Source organism: Echinops telfairi, unplaced genomic scaffold (assembly GCF_000313985.2).
Source record: "Echinops telfairi isolate 266 unplaced genomic scaffold, ASM31398v2 ScPeMD7_7424;HRSCAF=8462, whole genome shotgun sequence".
NCBI lineage: Eukaryota > Metazoa > Chordata > Mammalia > Afrosoricida > Tenrecidae > Echinops > Echinops telfairi.
This window is the reverse complement of record NW_022111324.1, coordinates 52,917,459-52,927,553: the sequence shown is the minus strand read 5'-3', so window position 1 is coordinate 52,927,553 and position 10,095 is coordinate 52,917,459. Positions and strand designations below refer to the sequence as shown.

General features: G+C 43.8%; 1 protein-coding gene across 1 annotated transcript in view; it reads right to left on the bottom strand.

The window, feature by feature from the left end:
• The window catches only part of LOC123522589 (apolipoprotein R-like), an 87,119-nt gene extending 79,881 nt beyond the window's left edge, over nt 1-7,238 (bottom strand). The window contains exons 1-3 of the mRNA XM_045298191.1: nt 7,158-7,238; nt 1,762-1,932; nt 803-978 (exon numbers count right to left, since the gene is read on the bottom strand). Of these exons, the coding sequence (XP_045154126.1) occupies nt 803-978; nt 1,762-1,932; nt 7,158-7,236 (426 nt within the window). The 5' untranslated portion in view covers nt 7,237-7,238. The remainder of the gene's footprint in view (nt 1-802; nt 979-1,761; nt 1,933-7,157) is intronic.
• Nucleotides 7,239-10,095: the final 2,857 nt, after the last annotated feature.

Here is a 10,095-nt window from a genome sequence, read left to right as displayed (position 1 = left end):
GCACTTCCTGAAAGAGAACATCAAAAGGGGGATTCAAGAAAGCCTCCCATTTTTGTGAAGGGCTGTGCTTCTTTCAGGGAGCCTCACAATGGGATCGAGGTGAGAAATGGCCGCCCAATTGGTGTCATGGTCAGGTTGCTTTAGGTAAGAAGGTGGGTGAGCAGGAACCTCTGGGAAAATACTTAAATCTTCTTGAGAACGAATCATCTCTGTTCTTAAGTAACAATCCGTGTCTGAAGCCGAAAAGGAATAAAGTTGTAAGACACACACCCCCAAAAAACAAACAAACAAACAACTCCCTGAAAAACTGGCTTGTGAGCTCTGCTGACCAACCATCTGCTGACCTTCTCTGCTGCGGAGAAAAAGAACAGCATGTTCTGGGGAAACAGGAAGGGTTAGGGTGAGGGAGGAGTTGAGGGCACAAACTGTTACCACTCAGCGACTATCTGAAGAGTGGTGATTCAAGTATCCTCAGAGGCACATCAGAAGAGAGTCCTGGTGATCTTTTACCGAAAACCCAACCATTGAAAACATTAGGGAGGCACACTTCTCCATGCCTTCCAGTCAACCGGACAGCAACTGGGAAAGAGCCAGGACATCTCATCAATGAGACCCCTCTGTCCACAGACCTGGGCTAACCTGCTACAAAATAGGTGCAATCAACCAGTAGATCCACCACAATGAAGCCCAACAGTTAAGTCAGTCCTATAGAAGCAGGAAATATTGTCTCATGGGACAATTTCCCTGAAGTTTATCTTCAGACATCATATAACCCAAAACATATTGAATGAGCATTAGTCACCTTCTCACACTTGGGCACCTTTGGGCTCCAAGATTTGTTGTCTGAGCAAGAGATAGTTGGGGAGCCGACCACCCTGTAGCCAGGATCACACTGGATGATGGCTGTCTCGGGGCTGACATACTGAGCCTTCTCCACAAACAGCTTTCCATTGGGTATTTCTGGCTTTGGGCACAGAGCTGTAATGAAACCACATATTCTTAGCATATCACAGAAAGCACCTCTCAACATTATTAAGTAATCCAAGGGACAAGAAATGTATCCTACTATTTTTTTCCACGCTACTGCTTTCAATACTACTGTCACCATCACGCCCCCGGCCAACACTATCTGGTGAATATTCACTGACCACTTGCCTTTACTAGTATTTCAGCCTGTGTGTTAGGCACATTACATGCACTACTTCATGTGAATTTTCAGCAGCCCTGTGAGGGATCTCTATGGTCATCCCGTTACAGAGATCAGCATACTGAAGCAGAGAGAGGCTAAATAGATTGTCCCAAATCACACAGCTGTGAAGCGGCAGAGCCAGGGACTCAACTCAGGGATCTTTCCTTCCAGATTCTGAGCCCTGTGCGTTTGCACTCCGGGACCCCTCCCATGGTCTCAGGGTTCTCCTGTGTTGGGTGGGAGGGTTATGGGTAAAATGATGCAGATAGTCTGCTTAGAAACTGCTGGTTTATTCTGACTTAATGCAGTTTGACCAATAGGAAGGTCAATCCCATGGGTCAACTCTCTCAAGAAAGGTATGGCCTGCATAAGACCCAAGGGTGCTATGACTTGGCTATTTGGAATTAAGTCACAAGTGGCCCCCCTTAGGCTTTGCCATGGAAACGCTGCCCCTGCCTGGGGGAGAAGCGGGCCTTGGCACTCTGAGTCACTTCCGAGATCCTCCACAGTCGGTCCGCCTCCTTAACCCATTCCCCCCTTCAGCCCCCCCACCTCCCGGTAGCTTGAATTACCTTTACACTGGGGAGCTGGAGAGGACCATCCTGAAAATAGACAGGAGATTTTAGCTTCTCCAACCAGGATGTACCCTTCCTCACATTCATATTGCACTTCAGTAGTGAAGGACAGTAGTTGGCTAACGTCTTTATGATGTCCGTGTTTAATTCTGGGGGGCAAACTGCAACCTAAGGTGGTGAGAGGGAGAGAAAGAGAGAGTAAGGGAGGCTTTGTTCTCATTCATTGAGGAAAATAGCACAGTAATAAGGAACCCTGGTAATGCAGTGGATTTGAGTTGGGCTGCTCATCACAAGGTCAGGAGTTTGAAACCACCTGCATCTCCATGGTAGAAAGATGACTTTTCTGCTCCCACAAAGCCTCCGAAAGCCACAGGGGAGTTCTTCTCCGTCCTATGGGGTCATTGTGTGTAGGAATTGACTCAAAGGCAGTGAATGAGAGCACAGGAAAATAAAAGAAGAAGAAGACCTATCACAAGACTTCAATCCTTCCTAATCCCCTCCAGTCATCATCACCTGTCAGATTGCTGGAGGCTTGCTTGTTGCCGTGATGGTGGAAGCTACACCATGGGTCTTTCAAATACCAGCAGGTATTTGTGAATATGTTTCCACAGAGCTTTCAGATGAAGAGCAGATAGGGAAAAAGAAACAGGTGGCCCACTTTGGAAGAATTAGCCCCTGAAAACCATGTGAATGTTGTCAGCTATGGTTCTGGAAAATGAGCTCTTAGATTTGGCAGGCACTCAAAGTATGAGTATGGAAGAGTTGCCTCCTCGTAGCAAAGTCAACCTTCATGATCTATGAAGGTCATTGTCCAGAGCAAAGCCGTCAAGACCTTAATGATCTGATTGAGCACAACTCAAAATGAGAAGCAGCTGCAAACCTCCATTAATGATACGGACATTGAATATATGAAGGATGTGTCTAGATATGCTCAAAGTTGTCAAAAATGAAGTGGAACACTTACAGATCAATATTCTAGGCACCAATGAGCTGAAGCGGACTGGTATTAGACACCTGAGTCAGACAATCACATAATTTACTATACCAGGGATGATGGGGGGTGGGGGGGAGAACTGGCATCCAATTCATCATTAAAAGGAACATTTAAAGATTTATCTCCAAGTACACTGCTGTCTCTGATAGCATAATATCTATACACCTACAAAGAAATCCAGTTATACTACTATTATTCAAATTTATGCACCACCCACTAAAACTAGTGCTGGTGATGAAGAAATGGAAGAATTCAGTTTGACACTGATCAGCTATCCAATCAAGATGCACTGAGAATGACTGGTGTTCATTGCACTCCCCACAACGTAACAGCTCGCTTCCCACTTAACTCCTTGTGCTTATCATTTCTTCACCCTTCCTTCTTTCTGACCTCCTCTGCCTTCTGAGATTGATCCGGGGCAAACGCTGCCCTTCCGACTTCATAAAATTGATTACTCTAAGGAGTGCGAGTTTTCCTACTGCTATTATTCACCTTGTAGTGTTTTTATCCTTTTAATAATAGGTTTCACTGGCAGACATTTTTAATTTTGATGAAGTTAAACCTACCAATATCTTCTCTCATGTGAACCCTTTCTGACTGGCCTGGTGCAAAACAGTTTGGCTTCTATGAACACCCATAACACATGGTTGTATCTAATTATGAGCCAACCACCGCGCCATCAGCTTCACTTATATATCTCATTTCCTTCTCAGAACAACCTTGTTATGTAAGTGTTCTTACCATTAATTTTTACATAGGAGAAAATCAATTAAAAGAAATATGAATAATACAGATATAAATATCAAAGTATATTTACATAAATATAAATAATACATAAACACAATAAACATAAATAGACTAATAAATCCTATGAGGTGTGTAATGAATGTAGACATGAGGAGACCAGTATAGGCCTTCTTGCCTCTAAAATCTCTATTCTTGGTTACATTCTAGTCCAGTGGTTCTCAACCTTCCTAATGCCACGACCCTTTAATACAGTTCCTCGTGTTGTGGTGAACCCCTAACCATAAAATTATTTTCGTTGCTACTTCATCACTGTCATTTTGCTTATGAATCAATTGGGTGACCTCTCTGAAAGGGTCGTTCGACCCCCAAGGGGGTCGCGCCCCACAGGTTGAGAACCACTGTTCTGGTCTCTATCATTTTGCAGTTATATTGGTACATAGATACGTGACTCTAGGAGGCTCTGGATAGTGCAAACAGTTCCTATGCTCAACTCACTGAAAAATGGAAGCTTTGAGTCCACCTTTCCAGGTGTACCTAGTAAGACAGGTCTGCAAATCTGCTTCTAAAAAGTCGACCATAGAAAATCTTATAGAAGACAGTTGTGCTCGGATGCATGAGGGGCTGTCATGAATCAGAATTGACTCAGTGGCCACTGGTATGAATATGTGTTGGTGGACAAGTAGACAGATGGATCGAGCTTTATTCTAACGTCTTCTCTCTGATAGCAGGAAGCACACTTCATACTTCTCCACGCCACAAGCACTGAACATGTTCCTCTAGAGAGAGCAATTCCAAAATACGTATTTCTGACAGCCATCATAAAGCCACCTAAACCCAAATACACCCATTCCTGAGCTTCCTATAAAATACAATTTTACTAACCCGATGACCTTGAGTGACATTCATTTTATATAGAGTGTCACACTAGACTCCATGCAGGACACGAGAAAGCTTCCTTGCATTCTTGGGGGATGATTAACTATAGAACATGAACAGTTAAGTCAGGATACCAGGTAGCCTGTGGTAAGCATCAAAAGAAAACAAAGTATATTTTCTATAGAAGGAAAGAGAAAGAAAATTACAGACAGAAATTCCTCCAAGAAACCGAGATTGGAATCCAAAGGGCAGCTACACTGGTGGAGGGCACTCTATGCTTGGGAAGAATTCTATGCACTAAGGTGTGTGGTGGTGGTGGTGGTGGGGAGGTTGCATGGAAATATTCCTGGGTAGTCTACTAATTTGGCTGGAGGATTATATTGGGGAGAAATGAGAGAGACGCCTTTGAAGTAAAGATCAGAGTATGACAGATTTTGTTTGAACCTATACTAAGAGTTAAGGTGACTTCATCAAGCGATGAATAGATAACCCCAAAATGGATAAGAATAATAGAGTATTGCTATACCATAACATGGATGACCCTGGAAAACCTTATGCTTGGTGAAATAAGTCAGCCACACCACAGCATATGATTGCATATGGACTACGCAAATCTAGAGATACAGAAGTAGACTCGTGCTTGCTTAGGGCTTGAGCGGGAGGGAGGGTGGGGCGGGGTGACGGGCTGCAGAGAAGGAGCAGCTAAAGGATACGGCTTCCTCGTCGTAGTGATGAGCCTCTCCTACGACTGCCTGTGTGATGGCTGCAGGGTCAACACATGCACCAGCAGTCCTGGAAGCGCCCCCTTCAGTGCATGGATTCTATGTCTGTGGATTATACCCCAAGGAAGCTGCTTTATTTTGGAAAAGGTGTATTTCAATAAACACTGGGGACTTATTGGGGGATAACAAAGGGTATCTGTCCAAAGAAAATGAGGGAATCATGGGCCAAACGTGTTAACCAATTGGATATGTCCTTTTTTTGTTATTTGAGCGCATAAGGGAGAACAATTCCTGAGGTGAACGTGAAGGGCTGGTAAGATTAATACACTTTGAAAATTCTGAATGTCAGCATGCTTAAAGATGACCAAACTTATCTCGATCAATTCCAAGCCAGCCATAGAAAAACACAAATATCCTACATTTACTCTTTTGTAATTATTTGCATCTTTTTGCAGCAGATGAAACTTTGAAATGAAAGATACTTCCATATCCTTAGAAAAAATTGCCCAATGTCACTGTGTGAAAGCATTTTAGTCTAAAACAGTCTACTCATTGCTGGGATGCTGACTCAGACGATACACATTGCCATGAAGCTGATTCAGACTACCCTCTCGGACAGAGCAGAGCTGTTCCACGGGTTTTCAAGACTGTACGTCTCGGGAACAGACAGCTTCAGCTTTCTCCTGCAGAGGGGCTGAGCCATTTGAACCACCAACGGTGCATCTAGCAGCCCGGCACTTAACGCACTCGGCCGCCAGAACTTCTTTAGTATCACTAAAACTAATTGAACTTAAATTGCTTTAGAGCTATATATAAAAACCAATAATCAATCACAACCTCTTCCCTTCATATTTAAAATATTAAAATTCAATGCCAAAAGGGCTGATGTGGTGTTATATGAATGAAGACCTTAAAATTTCAATTACAGATGAACTCAAAGAAGAAATACAATAAAGTATGGAACCCAGAAATCAAAAGAAACATCAACTAATTACAATATATGTACCTTATATAGTTCTTAATTTGAACGGATAATTACAAATATGCCTGAGGTAACTGGGCAAATTTGAACACTTGATAGTAGGTATTATAGAATTATATGGTGTTAGGCTTTGCTTTTAAAAGCAGAGTTTATCTTTGAGAGATACACATTTAAATATTTAGGACTGAAATTTTCTCTAAGCATTCCATAAAAATGATTTGAAAGGGGGGAAATGAGTGTGGCGAGAAAAGAAGATTGAGCAGGACTGGTAACTGCCAGAGCTGGGGGTGGATGCATGGAGATGTCAACATGTTTTAAATTACCCAAAAATGGAGAGAAGGAGAGAAAGCATGACATCTAATATAAATAAATACATAAATATTGATCATTAACCATATTTCCTCACAGTCGTACACATACCTACTCAATGCCGTAAAGTTTTCCAGGTAGGCTAAACATCTGCTCAGCTGATTCGTTTATAAAAATTACTTCCAAGCTGTGAAACTTAAACTTTTACCGAGAGCGTTGATACACATACCTCCAGCTGATTTACATGCTACTTAATTTCTCAGCCCGTGTGCTAGCAATTACAATCTCACTTTTGCTTGGCAGAGATGGTGAAAGGATAACAACCAGCAAGTCAACAAAAGTAGGGTTGGGGTCGTAGGGGAGAAAAGGAGAAACTTAAGCATTCCAGTGTATTCATTTATATATAAGAAAAGGAAGTTACTTGCAATTCACTGGGACCTATTTACACAAGAAGAGCCCAGGAATGCGTACACACCGACAGCTCTTTTTCTCTAGCCCAGTAACAGGGTGGCTCTAAAACGATGAACACTTGTGGAAAATCTTTCAGAACTCAACTTATCTATTAGCAATATCATTTGCCATTCCTTCCACCAAATGGGGATAAATCACTAGGATTTGACCAGATTTTGTAAACACTTTTTGTAAACATTCTTCTAAGGTGGAATAAATGCATTTGCAATTGACTACCCTCTCACCATTCCGTCTGCATGTTGCCCATCTTTCCAGGACCCCTGGGCACTCCACTGGCACCTCCACCACTCACCGTGCGGCCCGAGTGGGCACAGGAGCAAGGCCAGGATTCCGAGAAGAGCTTGGGGACTGCTCAGCGGCACAGCCCTCATGGCACACGTTGGCCTTGTGGTCCAACAGCGGTTCGAAGTGCTCCACTTCCTCCTGCAGGAAAGAGAGTTCAGGAAGCCCTGGCACCTGTCAAGCTGGAGTTCTGCCCAAGCTCCTCGGCAGCAACTAAATTCTGGGGGAAGCTGGGTCAGCCTGAGTGAGGAAGGGGAAGGCCGGTGAGGAAGGGGGGCGGGGGGGTTAGGTCTTCCAGAATCAACAGAGCCAAAGGGCATCGAAACCCTAATTCTCCCATCAAGATCCAGTTAGCCAGAAGCCTGGTGGAACTCCGTGGGGGTTAAAAATGGAACCCTAACCGTCTTCTTTTCATGGTAGGGTGAGACCTTCAAGACATTGCTATTTAGAAATGCAAATAATCAGTTTCTGCGTATTGGGACTGCAGGAAGGATGGCTTGGGGGAGTCCCCAGAAGCTGGGCATTGGATCCAGAGGAACCTGGAAAGTCCAGGGTGAGAGCAAGCCCTTACTGAGGGGCACTCTTCTCAGGAAAAGTCGAAACTTTGAGTTGGGGCTGCCAATAGGCAGCTGGAAAGGCAAATAAATCCAGAAACAGATCGAGAACGTTTTGGGGAGAGAGAAGTGTGAAGACTCCAGAAGTCGCGCCTGGCAAAAATCGCTGTTCTCCTGTGCTGCTGAGTTGCTGCCAGTTCACAGAGACTTCCAGGACCGAGGAGGGTCTCGGCTCCTAGGCTTTCCAAGGCTGGAAGTTATCCAAGGCCAGCCTTTTGACGCCTGCACTTTTTGTTCAGCCGCTGGAAAGTTCACCGCTAGGGCTGCTGCGCCCTTTGTCGTTTAATTTTTACTCTGCTTCAGATGCAAGTTCACCACGCAAATGTGTTTTCCAGTGGAGGGTTTGTACATGGAGCGCCCCACAACCTTGGCTGCCTGCCTTCTCCCGAGGTGTGAACACTCTCCCCATTTCTGCCCTCAGCTCCCCATCCTTCTTTTGTTTGAGGATTCTACCTACCCCTTTCTGCCCTAGTGTCATAATAGGTTACGCATTGTGCTGCTAACCACAGGGTCAGAAGTTCAAACCCACCACCCACTCCAAAGGAGAAAGATGAGGCCTTTTTGCTCCCCTAAAGATTTACAGTCTCCATAATCTATAATATAATAAGAAGGATTCCTGGGGGGTGGGGAGGGGATAAAGGGCAGCTGATATCAAAGAGTTCAAAAAGAAAGAAAATGTTTCAAAACTGATGGTGGCAGCAATTGTACCATTATTCTTGATTAAATTGAATCATGGATTGTTATAATATCTGTAAGAGCTCCCAATAAAATGATTCAAATAAATAATAAATGATGACCTCCCAAAATTGCTGTCTCAGAAAGGCACAGGGGCGGTTGGAACCTGTCCTATAGGGTCTCTGTGAGTTGGAATTAACTCGATGGCAGTGAGTTTTATTTTGCTTTGTTTCAGTTCAATCCCTCTCATCTTTGCTCTTAGGCAAATGTTTTCCTTTTAATTTTTGTAGAACTAATTTGTCTCTGGAACATGTTCCTTGCGGATGTTCTTGCTTGTCTCAGGGATCTATGATGTGGCCGACAGGGCGTCTCTAGGAAAGGCTCCCGTCACAGAGCAGAAGAACGTGTTGGGGCAATGGCCTGAAGGATTCTTCCAGTCTCTGTCAGGCCATTCAGTCTGATCTTTTTTGTGAATTTCATTTTCTCTGCTACACTTTTCTCTCACTCTGCTTGGGACCCTCGGGGTGTTCCTAGTCAGAGCAGTCGGTCGTGGGAGCCAGGCACCTTCTAGTTCTTCTGCTCTTTTTTTTTTTCAGTCCAAACATTTATCCCCACCCCCCTAAATTTGGTTAAAATGGCAATGCAGTTGTTTGAGCCTGCATTAAATTTATCAGGCATCAATGTTAAATGGTCAATCCCTTACAAAAAACCATATATGAGCTCGTTTCTATTACAATTCATACTACAGAATTTCAAATTTCATTGTATATGCTTTGATACAAATTCTCTCCTTGACCACTAGTACTACAGATTGAAAGGCAAAGCCAAAGTAAACCAACTCTAGTTAGTATTGTCAGTTATGAATGCATAGGAAGCAGAGAGATGGAAAAACTGGGGAGAAAGAAGAAAAAAAAGTTGATCCGTCCTTTACCATAACAATAACAACTGTACTTCACCATAACAATAACAACGTGATGCACAAGGTGACATCCGTAACAAGTGAGGGTAACAATTTTACATGAAGCACCAACATTTTAAAAAGGAAAAAAAATGCAGAAGAGGAACATCAGGCTCCTTCTGACAATGTCTAAAGGTAGCTCACGTCACTCTACTGGAAGGTGGGACAATCCTGGTCCTGTTATTACAGGTGCTGCGGAGTCTGCTCCGACTCCTAGCACCCCCATGAAACACCCCCGGTCCGGCACCATCCTCACCATGTGATGTTTGAGCCCGTTGTTCGAGCCGCTGTGTCAGCGCATCTTGTAGAGCATCTTTCTCTTTGTTGCTGCTCCTCTAACTTACCAAGCATGATGTCCTTCTTCAGGCACCGGCCTCTCCAGATCACATGTCCAGAGTACATGAGACAGACTCTCTCCATCCTTGCTTCCGAGGAGCAGTCTGGCTGTACTTCTTCCAAAACAGAATCACTAGTTCTTTGGGCAGCTCATAATACTTTCAATTGTCTTCACCAGCCCCATAGTTCACATGGGTCAGTTCTTCAGTTTTCCTTATTTGATGTCCAACTTTCACATGCTTACGAAGTGATTGAAAATAGCATGGCTTCTGGTCTTGGACTCCTGCAAATGATAGTTCATGTGGTCCATCAATCCTTTACCCTAATTGCTCCCTTGGATCTCTACTTTTCTTTCTTTCTTTTTT